Source organism: Corvus moneduloides, chromosome 2 (assembly GCF_009650955.1).
Source record: "Corvus moneduloides isolate bCorMon1 chromosome 2, bCorMon1.pri, whole genome shotgun sequence".
Classification (NCBI taxonomy): domain Eukaryota; kingdom Metazoa; phylum Chordata; class Aves; order Passeriformes; family Corvidae; genus Corvus; species Corvus moneduloides.
The window spans coordinates 116,499,375-116,514,852 of NC_045477.1; the positions used below are offsets into that span (position 1 = coordinate 116,499,375).

General features: G+C 38.2%; 1 protein-coding gene across 14 annotated transcripts in view; it reads right to left on the bottom strand.

Moving 5' to 3' along the window:
- CASK (calcium/calmodulin dependent serine protein kinase) overlaps positions 1-15,478 on the bottom strand; it is a 190,370-nt gene that overhangs the window by 100,507 nt on the left and 74,385 nt on the right. For all 14 annotated transcript variants that reach the window (XM_032100951.1, XM_032100948.1, XM_032100947.1 and 11 more), the window contains exons 3-4: positions 8,109-8,214; positions 1,086-1,163 (exon numbers count right to left, since the gene is read on the bottom strand). In XM_032100951.1, the coding sequence (XP_031956842.1) occupies positions 1,086-1,163; positions 8,109-8,214 (184 nt within the window). The remainder of the gene's footprint in view (positions 1-1,085; positions 1,164-8,108; positions 8,215-15,478) is intronic.

Here is a 15,478-nt window from a genome sequence, read left to right on the forward strand (position 1 = left end):
AAATTAGGAAAGAAAAATCTGTGTTTTCCAGGTTTTTGTGAAGATTTCAAATGTTCAATAATTCTGCTTGATATGACAAGGAAGTCAGGGACCCTCCCTTTTTATTAATAACAAATCACAAAGGAAAACAGGAAGGAAAAAAGTGACTATCAGTGCCTGATTTATCTGGAAAAGGATCGGACCAAGGTCTTGACTTGTTTGATGCAGATTGGAGAGCAACCTCTTCCTTCCCAGTGTCCAAAGAATGCCCCAACAGATCACTGACCACAGCAGAGCCAAAAAAGCCAGCAGCATCCTGCGCTGCATCAGAGAATTACTCTGGGCTAAGAGAGGCAATTCTTGTCCTCTGGAGGCTCCAGCTGGTTATAGGGAATATTTTGTCCCTAGGGACATAATGAGGCACTGGATCAAGCTGCTCAGGGAGGCTGTGGAATCTCCCTCCTTGGAGGTATTCTGGACCCCACTAGAAAAAGACTTGAGCAACATGATTCAAATGCTGTGCTGACCCTGCCTTGAGCAGGAGGGTGAAATACAGACCTTGATGCCTCCTCCAACCAAAAAATCTACAGTGTTGAGAAAAGCAAACAAAGAATATTGTGGGCTTTGAGTTCAACTAACATGCCACTAGGACAGTGGGTTTTATTATCCTTCTGCAATTTTATAGACTCTTTCATCTTAGTTAATGTCGTAAGTGAAAAGGTGAAGTGACCATAAACACAGTGATACATAGGAAAGAAACAGCCAAATCAACTCCATCTAGCAAGAGCAGTAAAACTCCCACCTGTCAGGCAAGTCACTTAATGCCATCATAGGAGAGATCCATAAAGGCAAACACAGCCAATTAAGTACTGGATGTGAAATACAGTTTTACTCAGTAATCTCATCCAAATCTGTAACTAGTATATGGCAAAATGCACCAAAATTCTACTTTGATAATGCTAATTATTGCAATAAACATCTAGAGTGTGGAAACAGGATTTATTTATAGTATTCCAACTTTCAACTTGTAGCTAACAGATCATACAACAGTATATTCCACTCTTTTCTATTTATCCTGAGGGATCAATTAAAATTATAATAAATACCTGGCTACAGCCTCGCTGTAGACAAATCCAGCATCTGCTCTCTTCACAATTTCAAAACACAGGTCTGCTCCATCCATACTGCAGGTAAAAAGAGGCAAAAATGCTTAAAACTGATAACTACAATCAATTACATAAAAATGCTTAAAAAATCTATTCATTTTCCTTACATGAATCTTATATAAAATACTCTAGATACATGTACAGTGCATTACTCATTATAACAACATTTAATGGATAAACTAATAGAAAATGGCTTGCCACAGGTTAACCCATTTATGTCCCTCAAGTCATGTAACAGTTCTCTCAAAACATTACCAATACCAAACATTTACTTTATTGCTTAAACTGGTCATTGAACAATGTGTGCAAGAAAAGTCAATGCCCTGCAAAGAGGACACTGCAATTTAACAATTAGCTCCTGATATTAGGTTGTGTTCTTATAAGCATTACAAGTGCAACTCTATACTAACGACTGTAGTAATAAAAAAATGTTACTCAATTTGAATTTTAAATGAAGACTTTTAAAAATACTCTAGAAATACAGTATAGTCTTGCCAGTTGGCATTCTCCTCTGGATAATTAAGCATCCATGAGGAGATTTTACAGCTCATAGACACCTGAGAACACTGACAGCCCACACACTGTATCACCAGCTTTGAAACTTGATACCCTTTTCCTCTTCTCCCTCATCTTTCTGATCACCTAACTTCCCGCAATGAACAGCATTACACTTTAGATGCAGATATGTTCATAGATCTTAGGCTGAAATTAGGCTGCCACTTCTCTAAAATGAAAGCAGGTTATAGTGCTGCCCTCCTTTTCCCTCTCCTGAAAGGGACCTAAGGCAGACTGGTATCTAGAAATGTTCACAGGCTGATGGGGAGAGTAACAAGAGTTAACAGAAACAATAAAAATCACGTAACTCATGTTTAATAAGGCACTTGCAAAAATATCAACTGTAACATGACATTTTCAGACTTCACACCTTTTCTTTTTCCCTTCCACAAAGACTCAAGGGGGAAAAACCCCAAAAGGCAGAATTTCCAGGGTATCTGGATAGCCAACATTCCCAGGGCTGTTTCAGTAAGCTGTTCAGAGTATCAGCATCACTTCTGCTTTGTTACATACCTTCCATGCCAAACTTCTGCTTAGGGAGTCACAAGCCATGTGCAGAAGCTTTAATTCCCAAATAAATCCCAAAGGTCTCCCTCATGCAAAATACACTATCATGTGGATAGGGCACTGCCAACTCTAAGAGGGACTGGTAACCAAAAGAAAAGCATATCGAAGAGTGCAAAGAACCCCACACTGCCAAACCATGGCTGTCTTCACTGCATCAATATATTCCTCTGCAGGTTTTTTTCCCAGCAGTTTCTCTGTCTTGCACAATTCCCTACACCAAGTCTGCATACAGGGCTAAACATCACCCAGAGAATATCAGAGTCCTGTACAGCAGCCGTGGGGCAGGCTCATTGAGAGCAGCATAAACCTGGATTTCACTGGTCACTGGAAAAAATCCCTCATGTCAGCCTCTCAACTCTTTCTCACATGTAGAATATACAAAATATATAATCAGCTACCAAAAATAAGGAGATGTCATTCTCATGAAGAAGCAGAACCCTTTAGAAGACTAATTATCTGTACTTTATAACAAGTCAATGAAATTGAAGATCCAGAGGCACTCAAGCTTTTTAAGCAGCATCAATAGTTTCTGAGACATGGAGAGAATAGTGTAATTTCTTTACATTGACTTTACTATTAAATGAGGTGTTTATAACGAGCATAGTCTTTAACATGTATTCCTACTTCCCACTTACAGATACCAGCATTTTTCATTGAAATTTTGTAACAGTAAGTGGCAGTTTGAATTTCTTCCTGGCAAATACATTTGAAAGTTTCACTCCACTAAGATGAACTCTGTTGGCCTCCCAAGCACAAATATGTGTCAGGTGTACTTTAATCTCTGACTTCAATTGACTATTTTTTCAATGAAAAAGCTTTTTTTTTAAGAGTAGATTTTGATTCATGTATACAGACGCCTTGTGTCACCCCATGTGATACAACACATTCAATACATGATACTGAATTTTACCTGAAAATCATGAGACTTTTGTCTAGCCTGAGGCTGAAAAAAAGCCAGTCAACTCCGGTTACAAGAAATCCCAGAAAATTCAGTGAACCAACAGACAAAAAATTCAGCAATAGCTCAACCACTTACAAGATGACTTTGCAGAAACTGAAAGCCTTGTATGATATAAGAGCATTAAAGTTTTGGAATACTGATGGAATGAAAGTTCAGGAAGTCTCAAGGGTTTGCAACTATCAGCATAAGCATGTGAAAACCACAAAAAAAGACAGAAAGAAAAGTTAAAATCCACTGAAGTAAACATACAAATATATTCACACTGAAGACGTAAGTGGATGATGCAAAAAAATCTGGGAAAAAACCACAACACGGTTGTTAATCTGAGAGAATTCCCTGACACCAGCAGAGGGAGCTCACGGCAGAGACATGAACAGACCGGGACCAATGTATTTTACATATTTATATATATATCTACACACAATAAGTAAATATAAATATATATATACAGAAATCTGCTCTGACACCAGCAGTGACTGAAGAATAGACAGCACACTGCAGAAGAGATCTGTGTTTTCATACTAGGGGGTATGATAGCTTTGGATTTGCAGACCTATTAGGATGTGGCCTACAATTTAATTTATTGATGAAAAATGAGAAAGCTTTAGAAGCACAGCTTCATTTAGGGAACTGACTTATTACTTAATAAAAAGAAGATAAAAAATTAAGAGTTGACATATTGCTCATAACTGAGTTTATTGAGGCTTGTACCACGTGTGTTGAAGGCTTGTGCACGATGGTGTTTTTCCCTTCACAACTCGACAGTTTTTATATATTTTCCACCTTCACTTAACTCAAACCAACTGCAACCCTGTTAAGTACTGCTTTTATGAATTTGAGATTTTAAACCTGAAGCATTTTTACATGTTAGCTACATTAAATGGCAAAGCTCTACGTAGACAACTACACATCCTAACTGCTAAAGCTTAACACATCAGTTCTTCTAAGGTCCCAAGAGATAAATCTCTCTTAGAATGCACTAAGAAAAACTAAACCCACCTATGCATAGTGGTGAGACAATATTCTGCAAATGACCAGATACCAAGGTATTTGCAATGCACTCACTGCTCCTGTATGTGAGTTCTTCAGCATGCCAAGTACTCTCAGTCCATATATGCTGAGGATGAACTACAAATAATGTACTCTTTAAGTCTGAAATCTAGTTTTCAGACCCTTTGAAATGTATATATGCTTCCTTTTAGAAATACTAGAAATAATTCAAGTAGCTCTGACCCTTCTCAAGGTAGTCTCACTGATAAAAATCAATGATCATTAGGAGAAATGTAATAAGCAATAGAATATAAAATGACACTTGTATACCAAAGAGAAAACAGTATTCTAAATAAAACCAGGAGGCTCATGGGGGACCCTCATCAGTCTCTACAAATGCCTGAAAGAGGTTGTAGCCAGGTCAGGGTCGGTTTGTTCTCTCAGGTAACAAAAGCAATCAGAAGAGGCGAAATCGCCTCAACTTGTGCCAGGGGAGGTTTACATTGGATAGCAGTAAAAACTTCTTCCCTGAAAGGGCTGTCAATCACGAGAACAGGATGCCCAGGTTAACGGTGTAGTCACCATCCCTGGGGTTATTTAGAAGATATGTAGATGTGGAGTTTAGGGACGTGGTTTAGTGGTGGACTTGGCAGTGCTGGGTTAATGGCTGTACTTGATGATCTCATGAGGTCTTTTCCAACCTAAATGACCCCGTGATTCTATACAGCTGCCAGCAAATAACACCAAGTATGGGAAAGAAAATTGAAACTGTATTATAGAGAAGAGAGCTGGCCTTTCTCAGATGTAAGGTGTCTCTAGAACCTCCAAGGGATCACTTCTGTCAGAGCAAAGAGTCCATCTGGGGGGACAACCGGGGTGTGTGAGGGAAATAATTTTGCACAGGCAGACTCTCTCTCATTTAATGATGCAATAACATCTAAATACTTCTAAAATAGTATTTTTACCTTAGCAGTAAGACTTTCTGGGAGAGGGTCTGCTTCTTACTCTACATATGCACTTCATCTATTATGACCAACTGCTTCACTGCAGTTTATTCCAGTGGCACCATGCAGCCTATGGTAATGTGAGACATGGCTCATTCTAGAGAGTGCTTGAGTTTGTGTGTGAATAAAGGGTTTAAAAACCCCTTATTAAAAACAGAGCTCATTTTTTGGTGTTAAACCTCATTGCTACTGTTCATCAGTGCTTCTGTGAAACATGCCTTGATTTTTTAGATGTTTCTTTTCACAAAAGTTTTCAAAATTGGGCACAAATTGTACATTTTCCTAGTGGTTCAAACTGTTGTTACCAGGTACATGCTACATTCCCTTATTCAACTTACTCTGTACCAATAGGTTTGGCAAGATACTCAGAGTCCTCCTAGCAGCTGTGGCATGCAGCTCACAGCCTATGAAAAGGTAGTGAACCAATGTATTATTTATGTACAAGTGATGGCACAGAGTTTTAGCTGTGGTTACGCCATGCATTTCACGTGCTGGGCCTGCCTTAATTTTCATGCAAAGCACCTGTCAGCCCACAAATCACTCATCACAGCTGGGTTTATGTCTCCTCTGCAGATCTGTGTTGTCTTCCCCTTTTCAGTAATTTCAGAGTAACTAGACCCTAATGAAATATATTTTATTACTGTAGACAGAAATTTGCTGCGAATCAGTTGAGCTCATTACTATAACAGCATAATGAGCAGAAAGCAGTATGGGGGGAAATGAGTTACCTACACCTACAGAGATGCTTTTCTGCTAGCTCCAAGTTTGTTTTTATGGTCACAATTACAGAGTGTGCCCCTAACCTGCCCAGCCTCAGACAATGCAGTCTCACTCCACACAAACACCAGTCTGCTGCTGAATCACTTTACCAAAGCATCCCCCTCCAGCACAACAACACATCCTGCCCACAGCTCTTCCACTCCCTGTCACGTTTTGAGCACAGGTGTTCCTGCTGCCTCCTTTTCTATCACTGCTACAAAAGACTGATGTTTTTGGTGTACAAAGGAGACAAGGACATACATATGATAAACAATCATTATCCTTCAAACAATTTAGCATTGTAATTCCTTCTTTCATGTGGCCTGAAGTCAGGTGCAGTGTATGTGTAGTAATTCTAATTGTTCAGACTTGCTTTCTATGTGTACAAACATAAATTATAATAGGCTTGTCATTAAAAAATAATTACTGCTTTTGTCTCATATTTCTGAGCTATCAGCATTGTAAAAATAGAAGCAAACCCTTTCTTCCATTTCAAAATCTTGTTAATTATCTGACTATGTCTCCCCAAGGTGTACATAATTATTTCATAATAGGGTAATTAAAGTCCCTTGGTCCATGCTTTGGGATTTACAACATAAAAAGCAAAGTATTGAATCAAAATGTACAGAGAGGAAAGCATAGAACAATTATTTCACAAAACCCTAAGTTCATAAACTCATCTAAAAAAAATCAGAAGACTCGCAAACAATAATTTTCTGCTTTACCTATTTTTTTTGCTGTTACCACTGGCTTTTCCACTACCTACATGGCAAGTGGACATCTCAAATCAAATTCTTGGTTCTAGTGGACAAGCCAATTTGGCCTAACACACTGGCATGATGTGGTTACTCCAATATCAGCAGCTCAAATGCATCAGAAAACATAATGGAGGAAGGGCAGAGAAATTTAAGAGGTACAAATACATATGCCCAGACTGACTAGGAAAGAATATATGGGGAGCATAAAAAGAAGAGCTGGTAGGTAGAGAGAATGACCATTCCACATGTCTGGTTGTGTCCTTCCCATTTAGATAAAACCTAACTCAGGAAGGACGAATAATTTTCCCTCAAAGAAAGAGTATGGTGATTTCAGGGCTGCCCCCTATTTATTTCTTTATGTTGAGTAAAAATACCTATCCACTGCTGGAAAGTCATGTTTTTTTCACCCTTCCAACTAAACTCTTACATTCAAACTTCCAAAACAAGTATTTTCGATAAAAGCCTCTTTTCATATATCGTGAACAGGTACATTGACTTACAAGAATACTTAAATACACCAATAACTTTACTTTCTTATAATAGAAAAGCACTGCTAAAGAAGCAACAGTGTGGAAAAAAATAAACAAAACTTCACAACTGGAACAGAATATCCCCAGTTACACAAAGATGATGTTGATGCCATGATGATTTTTTTGCCTTTTCTTTTATACCCTTTATATCTTTTTACAACTTCTGTATTTTTAGTGCTTTTTGCCTACATCCTTGGACTTGTTTGTTCAGCTAGGAGACTCAACATTTTAGAAGCTCTGTAGCTAGGGATCAGTGTGCCCCAGACCCCAAGGTCCTCTCCAGAACACATTCTGTAAACTAAGATAGAACCATCCAGGGGAAGGTTCCTTGGGGAGGGGGGCTCATTCAAGCCTCTCATTGGGGAATCTTTGATAGATATGCTAATTAGTAAAACCTTTAATGCTATACCAGATCTTCTGGGGGTGTGCATCGCGGTGTGCATGGAGGTGCATTCCATCTGGATGTAGTGCACCTAAGGATCCTTAAAATAAATACCAAGGTAAAATCCCTTTTTCCCTTCTAACCGTGTTTGACTCTTGATTTTAAGACCAGGAGAAGGCAGCAATGTCTACCAGCAGATTTTCAACTTGTTCTCTTGTACCCTGCAGCCAACAATAGGGATCATGCCTATCTATCTTTAGGAAACCCTGGTGTTCACCACTTAGACAGTGGGACAACTTTTTTTTATTTGGGACAACCTGTACTTGTCAGAAATAAGTATTTTTAAAGCACTCAAGATCTCTGAGCTACAAAACCTGCAGGTGTGAGCAGAGATACTTCTAGGATTTTATTTAGCAAACGACACCACAAGAAGGTAAAATCAAGGAGAGAAACTTACAACTCAAAGACCATATAAAGCATTCCATCTGAGCTGTATGTCTCCAACAGTTCAACAATGTGAGGATGCTTCAGCATGTGACAAATACTGGCTTCTCTCTTCAGATCTGTGGGAGATAAAAAAGTAGTTGTAGATTAGCTATAAATTCAAGCTGGTTAGAACACAATGTTTGGAAAGATGGGCACATTTGAAATTTCTAACATATTAATTAATCTTTATAAAGAACACTGACAAGATGATATTTAATTATGCTTAATTAAAATACTTACACAGCTCTCAAAACTTAAGAGATTCTTGAATTCATATATTAATAAAAGACCTCATTGGTCATAGTCTGAAGAACTCTATAGAAGTAAGTCCCTTTAATGTAAGGTTGCAGACTACACCAAGATTTTCATCCTAAATATTCAACTCCACTGCAGAATTACCTCCAAATGCAGGAGACAGGCTCTTTAACAGCACTACAGAACTATTATTAATAACTGGAGGTCTCGGATTTCTCTGCTCAAAGCAAGGTGAACTGGAGCAGATTGTCCAAGCCCACACCCAGCTGGGCTCTGAACGTGTCCAAGTGTGGAAACTATAACCTGCCCAGGAAACCTACAGTGATACCTGATCACCCTCATAAGTAAAGAAGTATTTTCCTTATGCTTAAATTTGTTGCTGCTTACTTCTTTAATAATGAGTATTCTCTTCTTTAATAATATTTATTTTAAAATCACAATATATGAAATGACACTGGCATAAATTTTAATCAGCATATATTAGTTTGCATCTCTGCTCTAGAGAAGAATAAAGAAAGCAGGAAAAGTTGCAACTAAAAAGAAAAGAAACCACTCTGAAATCCCTCAAACCTTGAGAGATTTTGTTTTAAACAGCATTCCCACTTTTTCTGATCACAAATCAATCCTTCTACAGATAAAGAAATGCAAAAAACCACCACACTTAATTAATTTTCTTTCTTCTTTGTTGAAACTATTTGGTATTTTTGTTATTTAACCATCCTTAAAACTTTTTTTATCTACTTGTATTCTAGAAAGAATAGCAAAATCTTGAATGAATAGCTTTGATGATAATTTGATAAGTGAGGAAAAGATCAGTTTGAATTCTGAAGTAGACATTTTACTTTTCTATTCTCTTTCCATACAATTGGTCATTGTTTAAGAATGACCTACGTATGCACTTATGGAGCAATAAAAATATGATTTCTTGGCCTGAGACTATTAATCATATTATTGGGCTACACTACAAAGAAATTTAAAATGCCCTATTTTAATGTGCCCTCTTATATTCTTAGCATGAATCAGTAATATTGAAAAATGCAAGCAGCAAAATGAACATTCTTTCATGTGAAGCATTTAACAGGTAACTCAGATTTATGATAGACTTTGGCTCTTTCAGCCATCTATAAATTCAAAAGAAAAGCTGAGAGTTTGGAAATGACTGAATTTCAATCCAAGAAAAATGTTCAGATTCACAAAGTGCATATTTTGTTACCAGAACTTCATATTACACATGCATCATGTGTTTCCTCCCTCACAACCTTGCAAATATAATCTAAAAGCAAAATGTCAGAGCAACCCTTTAGAAACCATCATGTAATGGCACCTCAGGAAGTGCAAGCAGAACAGCAAAAAGAAGTATCATTCAGTGATGGCAAAGACATTTTGTTAAAGAAATTAATGTAAAATTTGTCCTTTATTTGTATATCTATTTATGTAGATGAAATTCTACAACCTAAGGAAACAGCAGTATGTCTCACACTATTGAAAATACTCATATTATCAGTTCTTACACCACCTTAATGCAGAGCAACTACTAAAGCCCCACTGTGACTTTCCCTTCCATCACGTTAGGCAATGATTTCACACTAAATGGTTCTCACCCCTTTTCTAGGCAGAGGTTCACTCAAGTGCACATCCAGTCCTTCCTAAACAGGATCACAGATGAACACACCGAGGGGCAGTGTAAGAGAATGAAAAACTGTGATTCTGTGAATAACTATGATCTTCAGAAAGTAGGCTGCTTTTATTTTGTCTCTTACTTTATAACTTTAATGCTACCACATTTCACCAAGGCATCTGATACCTATTTCAGATGGAAAGCCAAGTGAAAATATCCAACAGGAAATTACAGGAAAGTTATGCTTTATTTACAGGCAAAAATTGTGTTCAAAATAGTTTATTTTGGCTGCTTCCTTTATTAATATTTTGTGAGCTTTATTGAAGAGAATTAGAACTGAAAGGAAGAAAGTATATGCTGCCATTTCCCTCATTCCTCTGTGTAATATTGGATGAGAGCAGCAATTGCTCACAGACTGAGCACCAGCACAAGAGGAAGGAGAAACAAAGTGGAAAATAAAATCTCCAAACAGAAAAACAAATGAACAGAAGTTACAGAACAAGGTTTTGTATGACTAAGGGGTCTTGGGGCTAAGAGCAGAACAAAGTCCTATTTTAAACACAGCAGGGACTTGTTCAGCTGTAGGCCTATTAAGAAGAAGAAAACTAGGTATAGAGAGACAGACAAGTATGTACCACACTGATTCAACAAAGCCACAGGCTGAAAAGAGATGACGGATTCTGAAGTACATGTGGACTGTGACCCAAAGGTCAAAATATGTCATGTCTAAGAACAGTAAAAAGGAAGAGGGAGAAGGAGAAAAGGCAGAGACGGCACATACATTTCATTGTTTTCACTTAAAAAAATGACATCAGCATCTACTCAATCCTTTATCAAATGCTTTTACCAGACTGAATTAAATTTTACCTCCACAGGTTCAAGAGGTAAATAAAATCCCAAGTACCCACAGATATGGTTCCGGTTCTGAATGCAACACAAACCCAAGCAGATGTTTGGCTGCACCAGGTGATTGAGGACTTCCTAAAAAAAAAATCCCATTGTCTTGTGAACCACAATATTATCTGTGGCATCATTCTGAGTGTAACACTGTCTGAACTATTTGCTACCTCCTGTTAAGTTTTCTAAACCTCTGCTGCGTATCTGAGCCATGTCGTGTAGTAATAAGGGTCCCAGATACACATCCCATATCCACATTAGCCCTTCATATTCCAGACACCTACAAAAGATACAGGACAACTCTAGAATCTGCCAGTGGAGTAAGCTGGCTTTAAAAGCAGCAAGAGGTGATGTGTCATTTGCTAACGGTCATGTGTCCCATATTTACAATAGTCTCCTTCACAAATAAACAAAAATATTTAGCTGAAAGAACATACCCATAGGCAAACAAAATCTTGGAATCTAAACCAAACTGCCATCTTTTACTTGCTCTACTATTTAACTTCATTTGAATTCTCCTGAACCCTTCATCTATTCATTTTTCTCTTCTTGATATAGCTGAAGAAATTACTTTCTGGTTCATTCTTTAAGCCTTCCCTGTCAGCACGTTTTCCAAAATGAAACATAATTGACAACAGCAATAATAAATAGAAGTGCAAGTTTTAAAAGCACAGGCTTTAGAGGTTTCTCTGCCAGCCGCATGAAAGGTATTGTCACACAGCCAGAAATAGGCAAAAAGATGTGATGTTCCACTGAACTTGTTTAGCACACAGGCTGATACTTCACACATCATAATTTGAAAAGCATTTACAAGCTATCCTTTTACACAACTGTTACCAATAAATGTTCCAGAATTTCAGTCTGTTTACAAAACTTTGAGGTTTTTTTAGTAACTGGAGACATGTTAAAGTTTCCATTTTAGACCTGGCTAATTATTTAGAGAGGCGCTAAAGTTGTTAAAATTGCTTCAAAGTTCAGACTTCGGTAAAAAGGAAGAAAAGTTCTAAGATGGAAAAGAGAATTCCCAGCCATGATCACCACACAGAGAAAATACAGCCTCATGTGTGGATAGCAACACTGAAAGTGAATTGCTGGAAGCACTAAAAAAGATAACTGCTCTAAATAATCGCAAAGATATATCAGTCTTTGATAGAAAACATAAAACATGAGTATCACTTAAAATTCCCATGGGAGTTAACAACCTAATATCCTATACATCTCTGACAATTCTAGCAAACACCTGATTTCCTTTCAAAATCTGATACCCAAGGTTTTAAAACATCTCAAATGCACTGAACATACTTTCAAAGTATACTCATGGAAGAAATTAGATGCTCTCTAGCAGCCTGCATTATAGCACCATTTCATTATCTTAAAAGTGATATGCACAGACTGTGGCAGCCCCATCTTTTTTGGGGACAGACAGCTCCAAGTTTCTTAGCAAGATGGAAGACACATGTCATTTTTATGTATACACAATTCATTTTTATACATACACCAGTCTGATTTTTCAGGTTCAGTCCTTTAAAGGATTAGTTCTCAAGCCACAGCTTGGGTATGACAGTATTTTGAAAGGAAGTATCTGCATCAGTAAGCTTCTTGCTTAAAATGCTTCTATATATTTCATACAGCAAGATATGATTATATATAATTTAAATACATGTGGTAGTACTAAGTTTTAAAGGGAAATCAGTATGTTTTGTTCACTTGGTTATGTCATTCTCACCAACCATCCTCTGGTGAGCATTGTGGAGAAGCTCCTGACCACCCAAATGGAATTCTTCCAGATACAACTAAGCTAAATTGTGTGCCTTGGAAACGTGCCTGATGCCCCATGTGAAGTGTGGACAAGGCAGACCCTGAGATCTCAGCCCCAGCTGTTTCACCCTACAAACACACTAGGTTTTGTCCTGTGGATTAATAGCCTTTGCTAAATGTCAAACTCCCACCCAGGCTCCCCCTCAGCTGGGCAGGGGTAGAAAATACAAGTAACAAGAACAAAAAAGTTCATGGGTTGAGATGAAGACACAAAGATTGCTTATCAGCTACTATTGTCAGCGAAACAGCCTTGATGAAGTTAACTTATTTTTTGCCAATTAAAACAAATACTTAGTGATTTGGGTAGAGGGAAGCAAGAAGATAAACATGAAACCAAGAAATTTTCTCGCCCCTTTCAAGCGCTAAATTTCACTCCTTCACTCCAGCCCCCAGCTCTGAGGGGTGCAGGGGTGAGGACCATGCTCAGCACACTGCAGTGGTTCCTCTCCAGCAAGGGTCCTCCATCTGCTCTGCCATGGTGAATCTCCTCCTTCCCTAACCGTGGTGTTCCCTCTTTTTGTTCCACACTCCCTACACTTTGCTCCAGTGTTTCCTACCCCTTCTGAAAAATATTGTCACAGAAGCACCACACACAAGGCTCATGGATTCAGCTTTTGCCCACTGGAGTTGTCTGGGAACCCACAGCCCTGAGCCTCTTCCCACAAAAGCTGTCCCTGCACCCTCCCATTATCAAAAACTTGTCACTTCTCTTTAATCCAGGTCTAATTCCCTTTCTGCAGTAGACACTACACACCTCTGCCTCAAATCATCCTCTAACAGAACTGTGGAACATGCTGCACATCACCAAACTCCGGTTTAACCAATCATGCTGTACCTGAGGTCACACTTTCAAACCCAGGTGAACCTCCAGGGAAAAACTGGCTTTAAAAATGTCCCTATCTCCTTTCTTTGCTCATTCTTGCTGCTCTGTGAAAATTACTTTTAGGCTTTATTACTCTAATAATGCATCAGGGAAGTCATAAAAGCTCTCAGCACAGCCAACACACTGCAACAGTAACGAGCAGCTGGAGGTGGGAACATCCTGTATTGACATTGGCAGTGAAACTCCTATACTACAGAACCACAGCAATGTTTCAGCCCCAAAGGTTTGTTCTTTTTAATTTTTTTTTTTCTTCCACAAGAAAGTATTCCCCTTTCCCTTAACTAAAACAGCGCTGCCTGTCTTGCTGGGACATACGAGCAACTCCTCATCACACAGATACATCCGACCAGTTAATGACTTGTTGCCTCAACAAGCACTAAAAGCTTTCCTGCCTCTCCTCCCACACACTTTGGGGTGGCTAAGGCTCTGCAGTAGCCAAGCTGATTTAACTGCTGCCTGTTTCCCCCTTCATCCCACACACATTCCTGCCCTCTGTTCCACTGTACAGCAGCCTGCAGCTTGTCACACCACACACCAAACCATTTCAGTGTTAACTCAGATTAAAAAAAAAAAAAAAAAAAAAAAAAATCATTTTTGTCTCCAATGGCTCAGTGTTTTGTAGTTTTAGCATGTGAAATGGCTCATGAGCAACCTCAATTATAGAAGTCAACTTAAAAGAAACAAAAGGAATATGGAAGGAGAAAGCAAATAAGGCTGGGAAAAGCAGCATTTAGTGCTGCTTAGGATGTTGCAAAACACAAGTACACACCTTTCCCTGAAAGTGTCTCCATTGTCACCAAATCTGTGTTGCATAATCAATCTGTACCTTAGCAAACATGCTCAAAACATGTACCAAAAAGAAACAAATGCATGTGGCTGTGAGTCGCCCTTGATAAAAGCACCATGTCAATCAACAAGTACAGAGCCAATGTGAGATAATCCATTTCCTGTCAGTATCTTTTGTTTTAATGCTACTGTAGCATTTGGAAACAAAATGCTGACATGAAGCAAGACCAACAAAATGCAGTTACAGCTAATATTTCCCTTTCTGAGATCTCCATGCAGAAACCTACGAAAATTTTCATTTTGTGGAATTAGACTTTACAGGTGTTTCCTAAATTCTGAGTAACTTTCATTTGCTACTCTATTCTTTCTCAGTCTTAGGCCATAAATATAACCATGTTAATGACTTTTTAGCTGGAGCTGGGTGTCTTGGGAGACTTAAAAGGCAATTTCCTTCCTCAATTTATACTCTGTCAGCTATGGTGAACATGAAACTGGGTGTGAAAAAATCCCACTTTTCTCTCAGCTTCTGATACATCCACCAGACTTGTCCAGAATCATGTATCTGACACAGTGTAAGCTGGTTTGCATAATTGTGTCCATGACAGCAACTCTTCCTCTGTTTATTCACTTCCTCATTTTTACTGACATGCAAATAAGCAATGCTTCATAAATAAGATGGTGTATTTTAGGAAATGAATCAACTTGAATTAATAAAAATGTTTAAGAATGCCCAAAAGAGTATTTAACAGCTGCCTACTGCAGATAATCTAAACCAATTTCATTTAATTAAATGATAACTTTTAGCAACTTTTTACAAAGCACCCATCACTTTGAAAAAAAATCTTAACATTTTTCAAGGAAGAATAAAGATTAGGTATCTCTCATCTAGGACTTTCCACATTCTAGGTCCTCTTGGTTAATACTCAACAGCAGGTTCAGGGCTAGGGGAAAAGAGAAAGAGGGAACATAGGAATGTGAAAGCAACACTTTCTGGATTATTATTTTTCAATTAATTAGATGCACAATCTGTCTTTCAAAATACTGTTGGTAGTTCTCTCTGCAGCAAAGTAGCAGCTTCTGAAGC